Below are 23382 nucleotides of genomic sequence, written 5' to 3'. Positions count from 1 at the left end.
TGCAAGGAAAATTCTGAAGTGCCTGCCGATTTTATTGTTCAGATAAAGAAGAAATAGAGAAAAGATGCTCACCGGCCTCAACAAACACTTGCTTATGCTTTTGAGGGAGACCGTTCTGCGTGGCATGGGCCCAGCTCCCACTCAGAGATGCACAAGACCCACACCCGCAGATAGGTTCTCCCGTGGGTGATAAGGCCTGCAATGTGCCTAAGCTGCTTTGAGTCTTGCTTTTTGCTAAAACAAACAAACAAACAAACAAAACAAAAAAACTCTCTCACCAGAATATGCCGCAAACATTTACTGCAAAATGACTTCCTAAAATCCATGCTAAACCTTCCTAGGACCAGTGAAACCGGTCCAATCACTTTCACCCTTTTCATTTGCAAATATCCCTCTTCAGTGATGTGATTAGTGGCACTGGCTCCTTTGTCTTCTGTAAAAGGTAACCACCTAAAGCAACCTCTGCATAGTACATGAGGACCATCATGTAACTTGGTTGGTCAAGTTACAATATTGGCTCGGCATGGCAAAGGCAAGGCTTTTGCTCCCCTTGAGAGAAAAGCCATGCTGTCTGTCCCTTTCTCCTCCACGGGTTGGTAGTCCGGGTTCTGTCTCATTTCATCCGCAATGATGCGGACACTGCAGGCTGGGTTCCATATCAGCTGGTGCCCACAAACAGGGACCCAGAGGCCATGAGCCATTGTCATTGTGGACAACACACCAACTTGGTGGGAGTTTGCGCATCAGCCCAGGTAAGGGCCAACAACCCCAAGTGCTTTTCGGGAATGTCGTAAGGTGTGTTGGATTACAGAGGAAAAGGATTTTCTTCCTAGGTCGCTCTCTCTTATGACCACTTTACAACTGTACCTTCTTTAGTAAGCAGGAGCCTTGTTCCCTCTCACAAGCTTTTGACAAGAGGCAACCCTAAACCTAGGTCTAGGCTTGGGAGAAAAAGCAAAGATTTTCCCTTTAATCAGCATTAAAAACATCAACTAGTTACGAAACAATTTACAAGCATCTCAGCAAATTCTTTCTTTTAAGCCGCCTCTTGCAGCCTTTTCAATTTTGCCTTTTTCCCTCCATCCGCTGGCCTAAGGATTTAAAGGTGCAGGTGGAGAAAAGTCAAAATTGACACTGGTTTTGTAATCACTATGCTTGCAGTGGGAGGAATTTCAGAAAGTATTTTTTATTTGTTAAAACATTTTTTTGAAAGTTTCTGTGAATCCTCGACCATGGGAAACGAGCTCTCTAAAGAACAAGAGCAATGTTTTAGGTTCAGCAGCATTTGGGGCTGCTGAATGTTTCCTAGATTAGGGATCTTTAATTTTGGAAGTTTGGAAGAGATGGGACTGATGCACACTAGCTAGGCCCTTCTCACGGTTCATGCCAGCTGCGCAGGGCTGGATCTCCCTGCCAGGATGGGGGGCGGGGGGACGGCGGACATGGGCCAGCAGTGGCACTGAGGGGTTGACTGGTTTCCCTCCCTTCCCTTTCTCCTTGGTGTGTGCCAAGGGAGACCCTGTCCTGCGCCCAGCACCAAGTGCAGTCCCAGACATGCTGGCGCAGTTTTGACAGGCTGCACCTATAGTCCCAGCTACTCGGGAGGCTGAGGAAGGATGATCGCTCAAGCCCAGGGGTTCTGGGCTGTAGTGCGCTGTGCCAGTCGGGTGTCTGCAAGAAGTGCGGCATCGATATGGTGACTTCCCGGGAGCGGGTGCCCACCAGGTTGCCTAAGGAAGGGGTGAACCGGCCCAGGTCGGAAATGGAACAGGTCAAAACTCCAATTAAAAAAAAGTAAATGTATTTGCTGGTTGGGAAAAAACTGTTTCTGAAAGTTGTGAATGTGTTCATAAATTTGTCAATCTAAAGCATGCTATAAGTGGGATGGGGGGTGTAACGAGTTAAAAAAGTATTAAGAATCCTCCTTGTTTATGCCAGAGCCGTGACCTTTATTGTAAAAATGAAATGTAGGTATACTTTCTCCCAGGGAGAACTAGCCCTTCTCCACGGAAGACAAGGTACCATTTTTTAACTCAGTACCTGTAAACACTGATTGCTTCCTTGGGGAAGAACTGGCTATTCTCCCGAAGGGAACAGTTAGTCAATTGAGTCACAAAAGGCCCTTGGTGCGCAACTATTTTTGTCTAAAACATATTTTTTTCAGAGCACCTCCCCCTGCAATCATTCCCACTTTCCTTGAAAACTGTGAACCTAAGAGCTACCAGGTCCTGAGAATGATAGGACAACTGCTGCTTAAACTCACTGCAGCTTGCAGAAACAGCAGGGGGCCCATCCTTCCAAGCCCTTAGCAAGATACCTGCATTTATTAGAGTTGATCCTCAAGGACTAGGTTCTCAAATAATTTGGCAAACAGATGTCACTCATTACGCTCCCTTTGGAAAATTCAAATATGTTCATTTTTCTATTGATACTTACTCTGATGCCCTACATGCATCTGCTTTAACAGGAGAATCTGCTAAAAATACACAAGCCCATTGGCCTGAGTCATTTAGGATGGCCTCAGCAAATTAAAACTGATAACGGCCCTGGATACCTTGCACATTCTACTCAGGTTTTTCTTCAGCATTGGAATATCCAACATAAAGCAGGAATACCTTAAAATCCAACCGGTCAGACAACTGTAGAACAGGCTCACCATACTTTTATAAATCTTCTTAAGAAACAGAAAAAAGGGGAGTCATGAGTCCTTTCCCCCAAAACTTGATTATGTTAGCTCTGTTTACCTATAATTTTCTAAATTGTGATGAATCACTTTGTACTCCAATTAAGAAACACTTTCTGAAGAAAGAGCCAAGGTCATCTTCTCCTCAGGTTTTATATAGAGATTCGCTGAGAGATGGCTCTTGGCAGGGCCCTGTAGACCTCTCAACTTGAGGAAGAGGGTATGTGTGTGTTTCCATCCCTACAGGTCCTGTCTGGCTACCAGCTGAAAGAGTAAAATTCTTATCATGAGCGGGACAGACACCAAACTCTGCTACCTGGAGCTGAGAACCAATCGACTGACAGACCAGATGGCCCAGCTGACCCTGAACAACCAGAAGGAAAACGGACACTCACACCATCACTCATGGGCCTGGATCCACCAACAGAGAAGGGTGGAGCCTGCCCCAGTGACAGGGGCTGAGGCTCAAGTGCCTCCTGCAGAGGGCAACAACCCCTCAGTGCCCCACAGTGTTCAATGGTTGAACCCTAAAAACTTTCAATGGACTGAATTTATAAATTTCGGGTTTAGCAGCCCTTGGATGCCCCTTTGCCGTAATCCTTATGTGTACTTTATGATGTATATATTAGAGGTTGTTTTCTTAAGATTGTGTTGGGGAACAGCAAATAGTAGGTTTCACAGGCTTAACAGCTACAATTGCATTTACAATAAAAAAGGGGGGAGATTTGATATTGGGAACTGCCCTGCCTTGTTTCAGAAGTTGTAACCCCCAAAGGCTAAGGCTGAGTAAGAGCCTAAGGGACCTGCTTCATCTGGGTCTGTTCTGCCATGAGGACCTGAGCCACTGAGGAGACAAAGCTTATCTTCCTGGCAAGAGCACCGCCCCTGCCCACTTTACTTCACCCTGCCTGGCCCCCAATGCTGGGTCAGTTAGTCAATGAGATCCCTCAAGGGAGGGGCAACCTAAGACAGGCACGATCACATGGAGGCCTTCAGGGAAGGACTTGGGGGACTATAAAAAAAGAGGATAATGGACCCCTGCCCCTTAGCTCTGAAGTAGCCTGAGTCCTCATTCTGTTTGCAAGAGGTCTCCAATTTCTTGGCTACCGTACTCCTTGCTTGACCTAAGCCTGAAATAATGCCAGAGGTGGGTGCAGCCCTGTGCTGGAAAGGGTAGGTTCCCCAGGGCAATCAGACCTAAGAGAAAGCATCAAATCCCATGAAACTTGCTTTGCTAATACCCTCAATTTAAATAATATGGATCCAAGCCTGAAATGAGTTTGTTTCCCCAAAGTTTTGTGGCACTTTAGCTATTTGACCCTGACTCAAAATAGGGCCTCAGAGTTCTTTGAATGTTATCTATTTGATCATTACTGCTCAACAATGATTGATGGGCTTACTATGAGAATGGATCTTTCGAACCACTCGTTGCTTGCTGATTATAATAATGCTCTACGTACTTTGATCTATTTGCAAATTATTTTCCCAGGATCCTGTGGGAGACCAGCAAGCAGCAAGCTCTGTGGAAACTACAGCAGTCCTAACAAAACACAAGGGGGGAGATGTGGGAGACCGTTCTACGTGGCATGGGCCCAGCTCCCACCTGGAGACTCACAGGACCCATGCCCACAGACAGGTTCTCCTGTGGGGAATCAGGCCTGCAATGTGCCTAGGCTGCTTCGAGTCTTGCTTTTGCTAAAAAACTCCCTCACCTGTATTTGTGGCAAACATTTACTACAAAGTAACTTCCTAAAAGATCTGTACTACACACATCCCTCTACTTAATACAGGGCAGGATGAGAAGCACTAATTTCCAAAATCTCCTGTAATACGACATATAGCCAAACTCATTTCACATTAAGTCCCCAAACACTTCTCCACACATCAAACTCTAAGCTTTAGAAGAGCATAAATGATCCTTGCCCAATTAAAATTAATGAGGGAACAATACCCTGTGTTCCATTAATTCCTGCCCAGCTCCTCACTGATTGGGACCCACTGCCAAGGAGGGGACTAACAGGAGAGTGGGCTGGAGCCCAAGTTCTATTACTTCACTAGTAATACCAGCCTTGGGAAAAACCCTGGTTACTCTGCCTCTGTTTCTCTCTAAAACATGAACTGTCCACTTCATTAAACTATGAGAGCAAAATGAGATAATGTGTGACACCAAAAGCAATACCTACTAAAGTCACCATCATTGCTCCTTCCAAAACAAGCTCCCATTTAGCCAGGCTGCTTTCCTGACACTGGTTCCTCCGCAATACCCATCCCAAATGCTCGTTCCACTCTTCATCGCTGCTGACGCTCGGCCCCTGTATCCATACCTGAACCTCTCCTCCTGGGTCCAGCTGGGACCCCACTTATTTACTAGTGTCCCTTGACACCACATCCAGAAGGTATGTTTCCTCTTCTGAATTCTAGGGCTTTAGGGCCCTTCATTTGGTACTTTACCATATGATACCCATTACTGTTAATTCACTTTTCACATTTGTGCAATTAGACCACAATTTAATGGGGACATTCTTCAGTGGCTGGTTACTGAGAACAAAAGCAGATCCTCCCACACAAACGATGTTACACAGAACATGTAGGTTCTGTGGCCAGTCCACAAAACCCATTTCAACAACAATACAGACCAGTATGGTTATGCTAACAAAAGCTTTATGTAAAACTCACTCACAGCAGTTCAAAGTGGGATTTAAGGCTTATCAAATCTCACAGTAAATCTATCTTTTCCAACTAGGTCAGCCTGTTTTGGAATTATCCATAGCAGAAAAAAAAAACAAAACCCAAAACAAAAAACTGTTCCGCCCTTCCTCTTCTTTGGGATGGATTAACGGAGTAAGACAGAATACCAGGAAAACAACAGTCAAGTAAAAACCAGTGGTGTCTGCATTTGGAAACTGGTGAGGGCTGGGAGGTGGGCAGAGGTGTCCAGAAAAACCTGGCCCTCCTTCCATCAGAGGCTCGGGCTCAGTACGGCAGGAGCAAGGCAGGAAATGGGCCTTCTTACTAAGAACCATTCTTCACTGCTGAGGCCCATGGAGGAAAGGGCACAGGCACAGATGAGCTTCGAACCTGGGTTATGACCTGTGGGCTCCACTTTGTCACCGAAGCCACGGCCTCACGACTTTGCCAGAGGGCCTGCTCCCTCCAAATGTCAGTGTTGCCACGGAATAAAGCTTCACCCCTGAAGTCCCACTCTCATCTGGCCAAGGTTTCAATGACAAAGTGCTTCACACAGGTTCCGCGATTTTTACCCATTTAGTTGATGCTGACGTCAAGGGTGGGTTCACATTTATCAGGGAATTTTAAAGAGAGGCCTTAATGAAGAGTTACAGTAATTTCAGAGTGAAAAACTGAAAAGGAATGGGTTTCTTTGCCATCAACCCAATCCCACGTAGCAGTGGCTTCCTGGCTCAGCCTCAGTTTCCTCATTGCTCCAGACACAGATCCTGGCCAAGCCAGGCCCGAAGGTGGGGACCTCTGCCCTCTGAGGGTTCCCAGCACATCAGAATCAAGTGCCCTCATAACCCAAATGCCTACCTAAAACCTGTTCAGATTTAACTGAAATTTACTGAGCCAAAACGCAGGCTGCGGTTATGCTGGAACTGTCTGGATCATTTAACTAATGTTTCTTTGAATTTCACTCAGTAAATATGACAAATTTCTCCTCACTGCCTCCAAGAATCTATCTATTAATTCTATCTATTAATAAACTTAGATACTCTGAGATCGTAAACATTTATCTACGACCTACTGACAAGCTGGTGGTTAAGTGCTGAGGCTGAAGTGCCAGCTGACACAGGCTCCGATGGAGAGCAGACGTGTATGTTACCCAGGATTTGGTCACTGGTGCAGAAAGCCGGGCGCCAACCAAACGTTATCTGATGACACACGCTTAGCTGTGGACACTAATTCACCCAGGCCCGGAGGCTCTAACCACCTTGTTCTGGAATCTGATTATGCAAGGATCCCCTGGGGCAAGCCTGCACGGCGGCCCTGGCCTGCAGGGAGGGTCTCCGACTTGAGTTCCTGGCAGCCAATGCAGCCAACAGCGGAGAGTGGTTTGTGTCCCTTCCAGAAAGTTCCAAAGAAGCCACAGGGGGGAAAAGGCTGAAAATCCCCAGTTCAAATGAACAAGAGCTTTAGCTCACTCTATGATATCCTTATTTTTAGAATAAAAAGATTAATCGGGCTGCCCAGCCTATAATCAGGGTTGGCTGTGAGGAACGGATAGTAAGAGAGACACCCAGGGTTTTTGCAAAGTGCTGTCACTGCTGAACAGGATTCCTGGCAGTGCCTGCCTGAGAGGCTGGAGGAGGTGCGGTCTCCTGCTCTTCCCCATCTACTCCTAGGTCAATGGGTTACTGTAAAGAAAAAAAAAAGGAAGAAAAAAAATATCCAGCAGCAAATAAAGAGAGGAGTCAGCAATACCCACACACAACTAAGAATTATGCTTTGTTGGTTGCATTTTTCTCCCTATGATTATTTTTGTTGCCACTTTCAAGAAAAAAAGGGAGATGCGCCTGATCCCATTTGTTATGTGGACATTATCAAGGACACCATCTTCCTGGTGTAAAAGAATTATGGACCTCTGGAGGCGGACACTGACTCCCTACAGGCTGCAAGACTGGACCCTATTGGAACAAAAACGAATGTTCAAACTAATTTCTAGCCACATGATCCTTCATGATTTCTTTAAAAGCTACCTCCAAAACATCATTCCCCCAAAAATTAGTAAGCAATCACACTAGGTTAAACATTAACAAAGAAAAAAAGGTTAAGAGGTAGGGGGAAAGTCTGGTCACAAAAACTGTATTTAAAGGTTGATAGTACAATAATTCTAGCTTGGGCTCTCAAAGACGACTCACTTCGAAAAACAAATGAAAATGCCACCAATGACCGGCCTTAGCCCGAATGTGGGCCCGCTGCCCCCACCAGCACCCAACACACCCCTCCAGGCAGCGGCACAGTCCCAGGCAGAAGCCTCCTTTATTTACCTAGTTTGCCTAGTGTGTCCCACAATTCCAAAGAAAATGAGGCCACAACACCTGTGTGCACGCGGAGTGAAGACCGTGGACAAAACCCACTGCAGGTGAGACAGGGCTCTACCCTCCTTTACAGGACCCCGTTCCTGAGTGCAGGGGCAGGGAGAGAGAAAACTCTGACTCTGCCTTGCCAGGCTCCACCGCGCAACTCTGTCTGCGGGCTAATAATAGGGCAGTGAACAACCTCAGGCCCTTGCCTGTGCTCAGAGGTGTGTGGGTCGATCTGCACACAAAACCATGTGGCTGTCAAGTTACAGGGTGGAGATCAAGTTAAAAATAAGGTTTTCTGGCAGCCCTGCCAACCGCCAGCATATTTTCCTGGTGATGTCACTACAGATGTGGGGCTCTGCCCCTGGGCGGCTGCTTTTGGCTCAGTCCCACCCACCACCTATGGAACTGCATGTGCTCTGGTAGGATTCAGCATCCATTTCAAACCAAGATGAGACAAAACCTGTTGGGTCAGTTAGAGACTGGTTTAAGCTTCCTCGGGTTTAAGATTCATTTGAAAAAAGTCACATCAGAGAGAGCAGCAGTAGCTCTGGGAAACAAAATGGGGATAAAAATTTTCACTGTGGGCTGAAAACGCCATTGCCCAAAAAGGCACTGTGAATTCATCAGAAGCTGTAGGTTTCCAAGGATACAACAAAACACCAGCCTCTCTCCCTCTACCTCCACCCTCAAAATAAAAAGTGTGCAGGAAAGAAAGCAAAAAAAAAAAACCCATCAGAGACTACTGAATTCAATTCTTGCCACTTTAACACGGCAGCTCAGATTTTCCAGAGACTCAATAAAACACACATTTAAAATTATTCCATGATCTCGCGGGCTACAGATTCCTCCTGCAGCCAGCGCCGCAGCCTGGCCCTTCGATCACCAGCACCAGGCCCTGTTTGATGGGCATGCCAGCCTCCGTGCCTCTGAGCAAAGGCAGCAACCTCGCAAATTACCAGAATGAGGCCACTTCATTACTGGTCCAAGAACATCACCTGGACTTAGAGTGTTTATACAGGAGCTTCCCCCAGGCTGCTCCCCTCACTCATCAAGGTGGTTCTTCTCAAAAATATCAACCATTAATTGTATAATTTATCAGGAGGAAGAGTCCACACTACATTTTTCTAAAAATATTCCCCCATCAATGGTGCACGACACTTAACAACATCCCAACACTGACCAGCCTCTCTCCAGAGAGAACTTCCAGCAGCTTGATGAGCATCCGTCCATCTCGAAGGTCAGTGTACAGGTCTGTGATTCGGCAGGACACTCTGGCGAGGTGGGAATTGACCCACTTGGTGAAGGTTTTCTTCTGCACAGCTTCACGCTCATCTGTAAGCAGAGGAGAGCTTGCTTTACCACCAACCGCAGAATAGGCAGAAGAGTGGGTCCTGCATCAGGAGGGTCACGGGACCCCAGCCAAAGGAAGGACAGCAGACCTGAACTCTAATGAAACCTCCACTCACCTCCTCTCAAGCACCATCAGCACCCTGGGACTATAGGAATTGTGCACTCGTTGAATATGTAAGCCCCTCAGCATACCACCAGCAGAATATGCTCTCATTCACTTCATTTCTCCCATTTCCACTGAAGAGGCAGCAGGGCACAGCGGTTACAGCGAGGGCCTTTGTGATCCTGCCCAACAGGCCAAAACCACAACGGCTGACCGATAAAAGTCTCTAATGTGCCTTACGGCTACTGTTCAAAAAGTGAGTGCGGGGAAGCGCACGGAATACGGAAAGACGTGGGGTAGAAAGGCTGGAAAGACATTCAGAAATTGCTTCCCTGTACAAACTGCCAGGTATCACCTGATAAGATAAACTGACTCGTGACTTTGATCTGCAACGTCCCCTTCCCCTGCTAAGTCCCAAGCCTCGTTAACAAGGCAGAAAATGACAGGCAACATGGTACAGTTCAAAGAGATTTGGGTCAGGCACTGGAAGAGTCGGGCCTCAGCCCAAGGTTTTGCCAAAAAGGTACTGAGATACTGGATTCAGTGTCTCCTTCTACAAGATGAGTAGACAACTATCATCCCCAAACTTCAACCATGCACTGAAGAGGCGACTGTCAGTTTACGCTCTAAAGGGTAGTAGTTGCACACCCAAGTCATCTGGCAAACAGTAGTAAGTTCTCCAAGCCTCAGTGATGAAGTTCTGCTCAATTCAAAGCATAATACTCTACAGACACATCTGCTTAGAACTGGCCCTTAACATCCCACACAAATAGGCTTCCTTCCAATCCTCTTGCCTCTGAAGAATGTTCTAAATGCAGGCTGCTGAAGACTTTCAATGGGAATCCTGGGAATGTGGTCTGGACCCACCCAACTCGTACTTCTGGTTTTCTACAGTTACCCTTCTGTCAGTTACTTGCCCCATTTCTAGTTCCAAGAGCATGAACTGACACCAAAAGGACCCGAGTCCTACTCCTTCCAGTGCAAGCCCAAACCCACCAAGATATTCATGCATTAATCTATAAAAATAAAGTGGGTAAACCGTAACAACTTCTTATGTATGTCAACACCACTGGGTAACAACTAAAAAGCCACCCTTCCGGACAGGGCATGTACTAGGTGGCCTGGGTGCACCGGGTTCCAGGCCAGCCAGAGCATCATGGGAAGGTCTGCCCAAACGGTTTTGCTGAGGCCTCCATCCATCCCAGTGCAGCGAGGGAGTGGGGGGAGGCAGAGACGACGTGGGATGAGCCTTTACTGCTGCCAACCTGGCAGGTGAGGCAGCCAGGGGCTTCTGCCAAGACAGCTGGCCACCTGCTGCAGCCAGCAGCTCCTCCCGGTCCAACCTTTCCCTAAAGGAACAGCCTGTCCAGAGGGAAAAAAAAGGGCCTTTTCCCACAAACAAAGGCCGACCAAAAACAGACAAAGGATCAGAAAGCACAGAACTGGGAGGGAAAAGAAAAAGGCAGAGAGGGACACGCCGCAGACTGAAAAAGGAGCTGCACCAATAACATCGTGATAGGTCACACAGAAAAGATCCCATGCATTATTAATCACACAATCACCCTGATGGATGGTAACTTTACAACAGTGCCACGGGGAGATGCATTTCTTTCTTTCTTTTTCTGCCGAAGGTTGGCTATTATGAAAGAGCCAGTCCAGATCAGAACATGCAGATACATTAGGTTTCTCCTAGGTACAGTTCACGTGTATTTAGGGTCAAGTAATTTTTAAAAATATCTTTTATGTGCTACACTAAAGTTGTAAATGTCTTTCACTAAGCCCTTGATGGGTATCCTAGGCTGTTATTAAAGTTTCTGGGGCTCGAAGTCACTACCACACCCAGCCTATCAAGGGAACGCGATCAAAATGAAAACCTGCTTGGATTAAGGTGGCTTCTAAATAAACACGCACACGACGATGTGTTACTCAGCCCGCTGTCACCCCTTGGGTGAATCTCACATTACAGAAACACCGGGCTTCTTTCAGGTTCTGAATTAACAGGTTCCTTTATGAGGAGATCCTGAGGATTTGCTTCAAAAGACAGTAGAGTCCTCCCCACCCCCACCCCACCGGGAGGCACGCAGAGGTCATGGGGGGAGCAGGGGGAACTGAGTGGAAGTGAAGCAGGCTGCGGGTCTGTACAAAGAGGGCTCTCCCCAGGGTTGCTGTGGCCCTCAGAAACTCCAGGAAGGTGGGAAGAGGAGAAAGAGAAGTTTAAAAATTAAAATAAAAGAAGGCTTGCTTTTCAGCCCTCTCTCCTGCTCCCCACTCGTCTCCTCTCCTCAGTTTCAGGAGCCGGCTCCAGGCAGCGTGCGCGTGCTGCAGAAATCACAGAGGGTCCGAGCTCCCTGGACTCACACTGCCACACAGGAAAAGGCGTGCAAGGTTCCACACTCTCGTGACACACGAGGGGCAGGAAACGCGCTCAGCCGGAGACGGAGACACGGAGCCCAGCCAGCTTGGTTGTGTCCTCTTACAATGGATCCTTTGGTGAACAACAAACACTTTGGAGGCCGGAAGGAGGGAAAGGAAAAGGGGGAAAAAATCTACCCGGCAACCCAGTTGAGGACGAGGCTGCTTGTCCTTGGGGACTCTGTCCTTTGTTCCTCCCTTCCTGGGAAGGCACAATGACATCATGCCTGCAATCCCAACCCAGCCAGGCTGGGGCAGATTAGGCCAGCCGCCGCCTGAGGAGGAGCAGAAGCCTTGGCACAGACAAAGGAAGGCAGTCCAGAGGCTGTTTCCAGGCTCAAGCTGCTGTCACTGTGCCTGAGCTGGGTGAGGAGCAGGTGGGAGTAGCAGAAGGAAGAGAAACCACTTCTAGTTCTACAAGTACGAGCAAATCTGGTGACTGAAAAGGGAGCCCCCACAAGCTTCTTGCCAATTTGGTTGTTTAGAATGGTGGTTCTCAACTGGGGACAATTTTGCTCCCCAGGCAACATTTGGCAATGCCTGGAGACACTTCTGAATGTCAGGATTGGGGGCAGTCTAGTGGGTAGTAGCCGGGGGTGCTGCTGAACGTCCCATAGTGCCCAGGACGGACCCCACAAAGAATCATCCAGCCCCAAATGTCAGGAGTGCCAAGCTGGGTTGAGAAACCCTGGTACAGACATTTTGGGCTCACACACCAATTGCAGCTGGCATTCAGTGTCTCAGACTGCACTTGGCAGAGAAGGACACCCCAGAGGGAGACAGCCAACTTGGGGTGTTATTCATTATTCTCTCTACCCACATCAAGGGCTTTCGAATCTGCTGGTGTGCAGTGCTGGCTGGAGGCAGCAGAAATGCCCTGCCTTCAGGCCCACACGCTGCACCGAGGACCTGCTGCTTCCCTGCAAGGCAGAGGAGCCGTGGCAGGAGCAGCAGGAACCTGGGGCAGGTTCCACCCAGGCTGGTGTGGCAGTGGGCTTTTCTGTCCCCCACACCATTTCCATTCTCCCTTTACCTTTCTTTTCAGGGCCTCGTACTGCTGTTAATTAAACCAAATCACACTCGCATCTCCTCCCAAGAAGATGACTGTGGGCGAGCCTGACGCTGGGGCAGTTTCTCGCCTGGCCCTGCCCAAAACTCGGGGTAGGTGGTGTGCCAAGGAGTGGATACCCCACAGGCCTGCTCCCTGTGAGTATCTCTCAGCTGCACTTGCCCCCCACCCCCAAATTAAATTTACTTAGAGGGACTCACCTAAAGGTTGCTCTGGCATTAAACGAGAGGGGGAGAAGTGCACATCAAAGTGCCCGGCTTGCTGTACCTGCTCATTAAATTAGTGCCTTCTCCTCCCCCCCAGCAAGGTAGCATTCTCATTAGTTCAAAGCATTTGAGAAATTTATCAGGCATCAGGGTCTCATATAATCTCAGGGTGTAACAAGCCTTAAGAAGTCACCTGACTCACCTTTCTTTCAAAAGGGAAAAAAAAAAAAATCCCCTACAGCCCCTGGGCCAGCTATTTAAAAATCCCAGAGAAGGGAAAACTATACGTGTGTGGCAAGAGGTTAATAGTTGTATAAAAAGAAAATGACTTGTTCATTCTTTTTTATTAAATTAATAATAGGATTCACTGAGCACTTACTATGCCCCAGGTACCAATATACGGGCTTCACAATCCTCATCACTATTCCATGAGGCAGGAACTGGCACCTCTAGTTACTGGTGCTGGCTGGCTCCAAAGCCTGCTTCTCCATCACTATGCAGTAATGCTTCCAGCACATTACAAAGGGAAGAAAAGGCCCATGCTTCAATGATACAAGATACAGAATCACCCATAATCTCACCGCCCTAATCCAACTCCTACTGTCAAAGGGTCCGCTCCAGTCCTTGGGTGACTCCAAATGTTGGGATCGTCTCTCCATTGAGACCAGACCCCTCTCTGTGGCCCACAGTGGCTCACTCCATCTTTGAAGCCACAGAAATAAATATCCTATTTATTTAGCATAAATAAATAGGTCTCCTCGCTCCTCCATGTAAAAAGATTCAGGTTTAACCCCTGCTCAGTGACCCCTCTTTGCAATGACTCTCACCATGTGGTCCCTGAGGACTCCGCCGCCTCTCAGCAGCCTGTATAGCACTGCACACCTGCCGATCCAAGCCAGGGCTTGAGAAGGTTGCAGCGCCAGCAAGTCCAGGCGTGGAAAAGAGGGCGACCAAGAGAAGAAAGGGCCCAAAGAACCAGCAGCCTTCTGTGGAAGGGGGCTTGGTGAGGTGGTCTCCGTGTCAGTGCAGGGGTGGGAGTTGGGAAGGACCTGGCTTCCCAGGTTTGGCTCCTCCCAAAACAAGTTTCCCACAGCCTTGAACTCTATCCAAATACCCCTGGAACCCTGAGAACCACAGTGGTTCTAAGTGGTTCTAAGATCTAGCCAGCTGAGTCTTTAGCTCCACAGGCCCAGAGGTGAATTTCTAGTCAACTACCTGGAAAATGAGAATTCCGGAGAAGCAGGTGAGTAAAACCCAACTCTGAGTGAATGGAAACACCTCCCTCAGCATCTGTGTCTGCTTCTGATCCATGGAAGGAGTGAATTGTAAGTAAAATTCTATTACGGCGTCCTTTCCTAAACACAGAATTTTGTAAGATGGCATGCCTGCGATCACAGCATTTTGTTCGCAGCTGAACAAAAGCTGCACTTCCTCAGAGCTCACCAGATCTGCACAGAAACTCGTGGGGAGGTGGAGGGGGACACAAGAGTTAGCCAGGGGAAGGGCTGCCCCGTGTCTCTGCCAGCAGCGCGTGTCGGGCCGCATCTGCTGGCTGCCCCTGGGGGTCCTCTGCCTTCTCCACTGCTCTGTCAGGTTAAGAGGGATTAGGATGCTTGGCTACACTTTGTCATCTAAGTCTCTAGATTCACTGTCTTGTGTTTCTGATAGAACACCTCAAAATTTTCACAGGATTTCTTAGAGAAGTAGGATGAGACATTTAGAACAGAGAATCAGCTTAACCTTAACGAAAGTGCTGTGAATCTCTTCTCCACAGCACCCCTTCCTGGAAGTACACCATCGACTTCCTCTCTTTTTAGGGAATGACTATGTTATCAACACTGGAAGACTATGGTGCTTTGGTATTTATTAATTCCTCTGAAGAACTTGCTGTAACTGGAAACACTGTGTTAGCACGAGTTAAGCTACAGGATACAGAAATCGCTCTGATGGACAGGAGGGCGCTGTGTTATGGAAATGACTGCACAGCATCTTTCTCCAGCGCCCTCTCCACAGAGTGCTAAATGCAACCATATTCACCATATGCCACAGCTCTGGCTGCGCACAGGGGCGGAAGCCAGGGATGAGGGAAGGTCTGAAAGCATGGAACATTTCTGGATGGAAAAATAAGGGAAATACAGAAACATTCATTATTCCCTCACCGACTGAATTTATACCTGGCTTAAAAGAACAAATCTTTCTTCAACTTTTCAAACAGCCAGAACCTGTTGGTGTAACCCAAGAATATTTTCTGTCAGGATCATCTTTAGCTATGCTGAAGACAATGGCCTATCTTAAGCAATCCTGTGCAGCTTTTGTGTGGACACATGGCTAAGTTAGGCCTGGACTTGGGTCCACGGTAGGAGAGGAGTGCGAGGGTGGAGGCTGAGAAGAGATCAAAAGGAGACGAAGCAGCAGCCGTCCCACGAATGCATCACAGCTGTCTATGCAAACTGAAAATTCTGTGCGGCCAGATGATGAGGACTAATCCTAATCTTGAATTGAGAGCATTTATAAGCTCTGATATTTACAAAGTGCATACTTATTGCAGAACTACGTCTAAGACAAGGTCTCTAGCCCTTGATGAACTAGAAGTCTAGCTGGGGAAACCAAATGGGAAGTTACAAAAGATTACAAAGCAGTACAGGATCTGTTGCCAAGAGAATGATTTCAACAGTTTATTTTGGGGTGTTTGGAAGAAAAAGCTCACAACTAGCACAGTTTCAGGCCCCACCCTCCAACAATTACTGGCGTCCCCTGCCTGGTGCCGCCTTGCCCATTCCTACCCACCTGAAACATCAGTGGCATACTCATCTTCCTCAAACAATGGGTTTTCAAAGTTACGCCACTGTGCCGAAACTTCCAATGGCCTCCAGCCAGCCATGAGACAGCCCAGATCTCCGAGCCTGGCACTTGGGGTCCTAAGCAGCCTTTCCTTGGGCACCTGACTCCTCTGGGATGGCCCCTAACACACCATCTTTGTGTTCCAATGCAAAAGGTCTCCTTATTCATTACGTTCTGAACTCTCACTTTACAGCAGGGGCATCCAACCTGCAGCCAGTGGGCCACATGTGTCCCGGGATGGCTGTGAATGCAACCCGGCACAAAATCATAAATGTACTTCAAACATGGTGAGATTTTTTTTGTGATTATGTGTCATAATGTATTTAATGTGTGGCCTAAGACAACCCTTCTTCCAGTGTGGCCCAGAGATGCCAAAAGGTTGGACACCCCTGCATTCCCTTTTCTTTTCCACCTTTGCTTACACCAGTCTCCTCACCTGGAAGGTGTTCCTCTTCTGTTATCCTTCCTTTGAGACCCAGGTCAAGATCAGTTCTCCAATAAGCCTTCATTTGATAGGATGTGGTCTCTTGCCTTTTTATTATGTATCCCGAATCCTACCTCTTCAACTAGCTGGCCTACACTTGCCTCCGAGAACTTAACTCTGTATTTGTTTAGAGACTCAGCGTATGCCTGGTAGTAGGTATACAATAACCATTTGTTGAGCAATCAGCAAACCTCCAGTGCCCAACACATAGGCTCTCAATAAATCCCACTGCTACTGGCTGTTCCACTGAACTTGTCAAGGAAAGAAATCCCAAATCACATACACGGGCCCTAAGTAGCTAACTGTTATCAATGTGCGACACTAAAGATCTTTCACTACTGAGCTCTTTCTTGCAACTGTTCTGATAAATGATAAAATTGCAATTTTGTGGTCCTGTCTTTCAGATTAAAAGGGGCTCAAAGCTAACATATAAGTATGACAACATTTTGTTTGTTTTGTTTTGCTTCTGGGTAATGGCCACCGCACATTTGTAGAGTAAAGCTGCAGAAGACGTAAAGGTGTGGTAATTATAGCATTATTTTAACATGACCCAAACAGGCCAATAGTCACAAAGACTTAATTTATATTAATTTAAAAAAATGCATCCATTAAAGCTCAATTCTTGAGTTGTTAAAAAAATTATAATTCGAAACAAAAGATTATAGTAAGTAGGGTGGAGTTCCCATATGTGCCTTAACTTGAAAAAATAAATAAATCATTTCCCATGGGCAACATGCAAAATACACAGAACAGGAAACCGGAAACAGGCAACTGGCTGTATTGATAATAGAGAATCAAACTGTTATCTTGAGGCAGCAAAAGGAAGGAAACTAATCTTCTGACTGAAGGCCTCCCTGTGCTGGTTTCGTCTGGAGGCCTTTATGTTTGCTGATTTGTATATAAATAGAACTTGAGTTAAAGTGCTTTTCCTAACAGTTTAACCCACTTTATGGACAAAACACATGTAAGCATCTGTTCTAAATGCATGTGTAGCAAATATGCAATTTTCTGCTAATACGTAACAGTCTGATATGCAGACTATAAAACAACGATAAACTCTCTATAACCTTGAACCTATGGTTCACATCAGCAAAGCAAGCCCAGCATGCAGCTTACTGAGGGTCTTTCTTCCGAGCAACACAGTCCTGATCCTGCCAACGTGGAAACCAAGGCACCGCAGGGAACCTGAGAGGACGCCTGTAATAATGAACTGGGACAGCAGGCCTTTCTCCAGGGGTCCTGCCTGCCTGTCATGGTTGTCACTTCAAGGTGAGCCCCTTAAAATCATGATTCACAAAAAGCCAAGAGTGTGGAGGAGGCTGAAGTTAGGGTGGGGACCAATTCTGAAAGCAGATGGGCCGAGTAACACCAACTCCTCCAGGATGAGAGCTGCTGGGTTGAGAACTAGGGTGAATTAACAGTACAAAAAAAAATGCTAAAGCCACAGGGGATAAGAAAGTGCCTTAAAAAATAGCAACAGATCATTATGAAGAAATATTAAGAAACCATTCATGAAATTTGCCTGAAAATGGGTGGAACAATTCAAATTGCCTTCACATACAGGAAGCCATGCCATGAGCTTGCTAATAATGTGCCTTTCTCCACCTCCGTGGGACAGGCAGTCCGGCAGGAAAGGGCCTGAAACTATGGCTGGGGGCAATCAGAACAAGGGACGAAGTACATCCCACTCTGCTCCTATGCGCTGGTGGATACAGTGGTAGGATCTTCGCTAACTTGACCTTCTTTATTACAAGCCATTAGTAATAACTAGCAGAGGCACAGAAAAGTTTTGGTTATCTGCCAGAGGGCACATGGCTAGCAAAGGCACATCTTAGCCAGGATGAGAACCCTTGTCCATCTGAACTCTGATGAATCCCAAAACTCCCACCCACCCACACCACCATCCCACACTGCCTAAGGAAAACAAGATATTACCCCCAAAAAACAACAGAGGAAAAAAACCACAGCTAACACCCCAGGTCCATTCCTTCTTAATGGAAAAGATCCAATTAAAACAGGCAACAGCAATCTTCAACCTGCAGCTGGTTTTGGTACAGGCTGGGAGCTAGAACAGTTTTCATTGTGTTGGGTGGGGGAGGGGGCACTGGAGGACCACGAGGATAAAGCCAGTCACCCTCTGTGGCCGGCAAAGCCTATTGTAGTTACTTCTTGGCCCTCTGCAGGAAAAGTTTGTCCATTCCTGGTTTAAAACATTTTTATAATGTCACTTTGGTGCCATATCCCATTTGTTTCCACTTTCCAGCCAAAATCAGCTTAGCAATAGGCACAGAGTGCTCGCTGTGAACAAGGCACCCCACTGGGGCCGTTTTTAATTTCGTTGTTAAACATTCAGTAGCCACATGTATTTTTTTTAATTATGTTACTGTGAGGTCAATCAGGGGGTGAACCCAGGGCCTTCTCCTCTCCCCAGTGGAGGGGCACTAACCTGGTTACCTGACACACTGGACTCAGCGTGTCCCCAAGGTCAGGAGGGACAAAGCAGGGCTGGAACTCAAGGCCACACCTCCATATTCAAAGGATGGGGAAGAGCCCCAAGGCTCAAGGCCAGGTTCCCCAGTCTCCCCCACTGCCTCTTTGCAGAAGCCCCAGGTCCTCAGTTCTGGCTCTGATGGACAGCTTGTCATCCTCGCTCTTCCCACCCCCTCACCCCCCCACTCCCGTCCTCCCTGAAAGGAGACTAAAAAACATGAAGTCCAGGGTGGACTGAGAGTAACTTCTAATATCCCCCAAAGATGGCAAAGGCTTGGAACTAAACAGATATCACATCCTTATTTAAACTTATTAAACTTAGACAGGAGAGTGCTAACATTAATACAGACTAATAACGAGGAGAACACCTTTTAAAGGGCAATAACCGTAACGGTACAGTAGAGATAAGATTTTATGAAGGTAATTTAACTGCAGTACATTGAGGAGGAGGGGAGGGTTTGTGTCTGTACGTCATTTTCTCCAGGCAACAACTAAAGCAGTAGATGGATTTAAGCCAGTCTGTCACGTGGCATACAAGTTCACTCGCAAAGATGAAATCCTGCACTTCATTTTCAAGGGCCAAAGGTGGGTTTCTGTTATAGAAGCCTTGGCATAAAGTGGAAGTGGTGAGACAGAATCCCAATTTCCATCTGTCAGGCAATGCACAAAAAAGCTAGCTGTCCTGCTCTGTGGACCATGTAGCTGGTCTAAGCTGGCATACTGAAATTCAAACAGTGTGCGCCCTGGCCCTTGCTCATGATTTTTCTATCTTCTCCAGTTTTCCAGAATTCTTAGGGTCAACAGTGCAGGGAAGTAAACAGAACTTTCTGTCACACACCAGAGTCACATGATGGTCAGACCCTCGAGACCCAAGAGGATACTCAATGTTTTCAGAGAGGCTGATGCTGCCAACAAGACGGCGGGCAGCCCCACAACTCGAGACAGTTTCTGACAGCTCTCCTGTGACGTGAGGGTGCCCAAAGCTGACTGTGGTGTTTTACGGAGACCAAATAGCTAAGACCGAAGGGGCTTTTTTTTAAAACCAGAGACACATGGATAAGGAGGAGGGTCAAAGGCCTGAAGGTCACCATAAAGCTGCGCGCGTTTCATGGCCAGCACAGCGCTGACTGACGTCATCAGTTCCTGAGTGACTCACGGAAGCGCCTGTGCAGGACCCTGTGAGGGAGGCATCATGGAAGTCCTTCACAGAGGGTTACACGTGCGAATTTAACATGCACAGGCCTAGCGTTTAGGGACAAAGAAAACCACAGTGACAGAGAGTTATCACGTGGAACTACAGAATTATGACAAGGTCCCATTTAATGAGAAGAGAAATCATATTTAATAAACAAGCAAAATAAAATAATTTAAAAACTAGCTTCTGCCCTAAAGAACATTACCAGTTAGTCACCTAAACCCCTTCTGGCCAGTAACCAGAACCCTCTGTAAAAACCATCAGGGCTGAAATAGTCGGGTTGGTAAATTAAGTAAGTAAGAACGTCTCAACTTCCATGGCAAAACTCCAAAATTATAGTTGTATATGCAAGTAAGCCCTCGGCCTTCATGCATGTTTGGGGGAAGGTATCCAAACTGCATTTGGGTTTCAGAAATAGCTAACGGTTGCAACAAGATTCAAAAACAAAATGCCTAATGTTATAAAGATGAGTTGCTCCTTGACCTGAACTAAGGAATTTTAGAACTTAGCACTGTTTTCTAAGTGATATATCCCAGGGTGTCAAACCAGAAGTTCACTTTTCACTGAGTACTCTTCATTCAGGGAGTAATTTATTGAACGAAAGCTCCGACCCAATCCTCAATTATATGTGCACTGTAGCCAACTATTTCACCATCTCAAAAATTATTCCACGAACAGCAAATGATGTACACAGCAGTACACGCCATTCAGCCATACAGGCCTACCACCCTCTTCTCTTTACCCGCCTTGGGTCAAGCAGCCATGAGCAGCCATTTCTTGAATAACTAAATGTGAAGGGCACCTAAAAGCATTGAGTTCTCTACTTAAAAAGTTAGCAAGCCAAGTCTCAATTTGCTGAGAATTCACAGCACCACATAACTGATACCCACATTCAATTACCATTTGGTTATTTTAAGATATATTCAGATTAAAAAGAGAAAGTTATCACTCACAAGGTGGAACCCTGAAAAATAATTCTGCTAACTTCCTTTGTGGCTTTTCTCAACCTCACCCAAATGATAAATGGTTACACAAGATTTCCCTCTTAGCAAACTGGGACGGCGCTAGGCAGGCAGACCCGTGAGTACACAGTGTTCGCTGCCTGGCTATAATAAAGGACAGAGAGGCTGGAGGAGGAAATGACCTCAGGTTCAGCCCCCACGATGCCCCAGTCAGCACGCGGGGCGGCACCAACGGCTCCCTCACAGTAATCAAAGGTGGGCAGGACGGTTAATAGTTTATACTAGTTTAAAAACACACACACACCCATTTTTTCATGAGTAGGAACACTGACCAAACTCTGAGTACAGTTTTATAAAAAGACAAGGCACAGGATGTGACCTGGATCACAGAGAATCTTCTTAGCTTACACCAAGTCATCTACTGTAATTTTTCAAATGAAAAAAGAAAGCAACAGAAGGGGGACGTAAAGAGGGAAAACAGTTTTTCCGCCGTTCTATTTGTTGTGAAAACTAAAGCCCGTTGCTCAGTGTTGTTTACTACATGCAAATCTCTTCCCACAAAGCAGAACACAGATTTTCACAACGTCCCAGAGTGCGCACCATAGGCAGGCCCCCCACCCCGACCCTCCCATCCCCGACAAGCAAGGCTTTGTCTCTCACTCCACAAGGTTGAGCACTTGACAACAGGTGTGGGGACCTGGCTGTTCCTAGTTTTGTCAGTTTATGGGGGAGGAGGGAGAGAATAAAGCAACCCTGTCACAAGAGGAGTATTACTGCTCATTACCTAGACGTGGCCTGGGAAGCCTACTGCTGTAACTGATTTATTCAGGGGCACTTTATTGCTTAATGCAGGCTTGGCTGTTTCTCCCCGATAAGCCTCCATAAAGATGATAATCTTGAAACTGGATGGGAAGAGCTGGCAGCCCACAGAGGCTCCACGGGGGTGGCAGATAGCAGAAGTTCCTGCCTCGGCACTAAGCGAAATAAGTGAAAATAAACGAACTCCATTCCTACGACTTGAAAAACAAATCCTTTCACTTACTGTGAACATGGAGGAAAGGGCATATTGGTAGGTGTCTGCTGGAAGGGCAAGTGGGCAATACTAAAATTTAAATACGCATTTCTTCTACCTACCGATCACGCCTATAGATGTTTACTTTCCAGGACTACCTGCTGCAAGCTCACACAGAAGTGGTAAGATACAGACTGCAGATTTTTAAAGTAGTTTTGAAACAGAGGTAACAATAACAAAACAAGAGGCCCCAAACACCTAAACATATATGAACAGTGTGATGAATTAAAACATGATGCGTCCACACAAAAGAATACTGTGTGTGCATTAAAAACAGTCAGGGAAACCTGCAGGATATGGATGTAGGAAGAGGACAGAAATGAACTGTCACAGAACAGTGCATATACTTAGCTTAATCTGGTGGATATACAAATATTTCATTGTCATTACACAAAAAGGTATGGAAGGATACTTTCAAAAATATTGGGTTGGCCAAAAAGTTTGTATAGTTTTTCCCATATGATGGCTCTAGTAGCACTTAGTTGTCTTTAACTTCATTAGAAATAATTTTGTTCGATTGTGTTGTGACAGCTGTCATATCAGCGTGCCTTTAAAAAGAAAACATCAAAATTGGTGACTTTTTGTGCCACTATTTTAATATTGAATATGGAAGAAAATACCTAACCTTTTCAGTATATTGTGCTTTATTATTTCAAAAAAAGGTAAAAACATAACAAACACAAAAAACGATTTGTGCAGTGTATGGAGAAGGTGCTGTGACTGATGGAACATGTCAAAAGTGGTTTGTGAAGTTTCTTGGTACTATTGACATTTTGGCCAAATAATTCTTTGCTGTGGGGCATCTTATGCATTGAAAGATGTTTAGCAGCTCCTTGGCCTCTGCCCACTAGAAGCCAACAGCAGGAGAGAGCTGACATACTCAAAATATCCAAATCGATAAAGTTATTGTGAAAATGAAAAAATGTCTTTTATTTTGCAGAAAAGAGTTAAACAGACTTTCTGGCCAACCAAGTAACTGTAATTATCTCAAGCCAGAAGCAGAGGTGACAGACGTTTCCACTTCTATATTTTTTGTACCATTTGTTGGATTATTTAAAAATAAAATGAGCACATGCCATTTTTGAAAGATTTAAAAGGCATTTCCACTTGAGGGGAAAAAAAATCACATAATTCATTTTTACCCGGTAAGAGAACTGATGTTCACCAGTGGGTCTGAGATTGCAGGACAGAAATAAAAAGGACACTCGCGAGAGGAAAACGAATTCTCCCAGGGCCTCGCAGAAGGCCGTGTGTGAAATGCCGTCTGCAATGAGTGAGTACTCTAAATTAAATGACACTCTGAATTGTCTTCTCTTGCTTCTGGGGAGTAGCAACTCAGTATTTAACCTTACATGGCATTTATAAGCAAAATAAGGAAAAAATATTAATACTTCCTTTAAAAAGATGGGACAATGAGGATATTAATGTAAAAACAAGTGGCATCCATTGAGGGAACACGGAGGTCCACAGGAT

At 46.3% G+C, this 23382-nt stretch overlaps 1 protein-coding gene across 5 annotated transcripts in view; it reads right to left on the bottom strand.

The window, feature by feature from the left end:
* The window catches only part of SPTBN1 (spectrin beta, non-erythrocytic 1), a 191169-nt gene that overhangs the window by 60086 nt on the left and 107701 nt on the right, over positions 1-23382 (bottom strand). For 4 of the 5 annotated variants that reach the window (XM_053666939.1, XM_053666935.1, XM_053666936.1 and 1 more), the window contains one exon: positions 8906-9057. The exons of the other annotated variant lie outside the window; for it this stretch is intronic. In XM_053666939.1, the coding sequence (XP_053522914.1) occupies positions 8906-9057 (152 nt within the window). The remainder of the gene's footprint in view (positions 1-8905; positions 9058-23382) is intronic. 5 annotated transcript variants of the gene reach the window in all.

This window comes from Artibeus jamaicensis, unplaced genomic scaffold, assembly GCF_021234435.1.
Source record: "Artibeus jamaicensis isolate MK-2021 breed Jamaican fruit bat unplaced genomic scaffold, CSHL_Jam_final contig_465, whole genome shotgun sequence".
NCBI lineage: Eukaryota > Metazoa > Chordata > Mammalia > Chiroptera > Phyllostomidae > Artibeus > Artibeus jamaicensis.
This window is presented reverse-complemented; position numbering and strand designations above follow the sequence as displayed.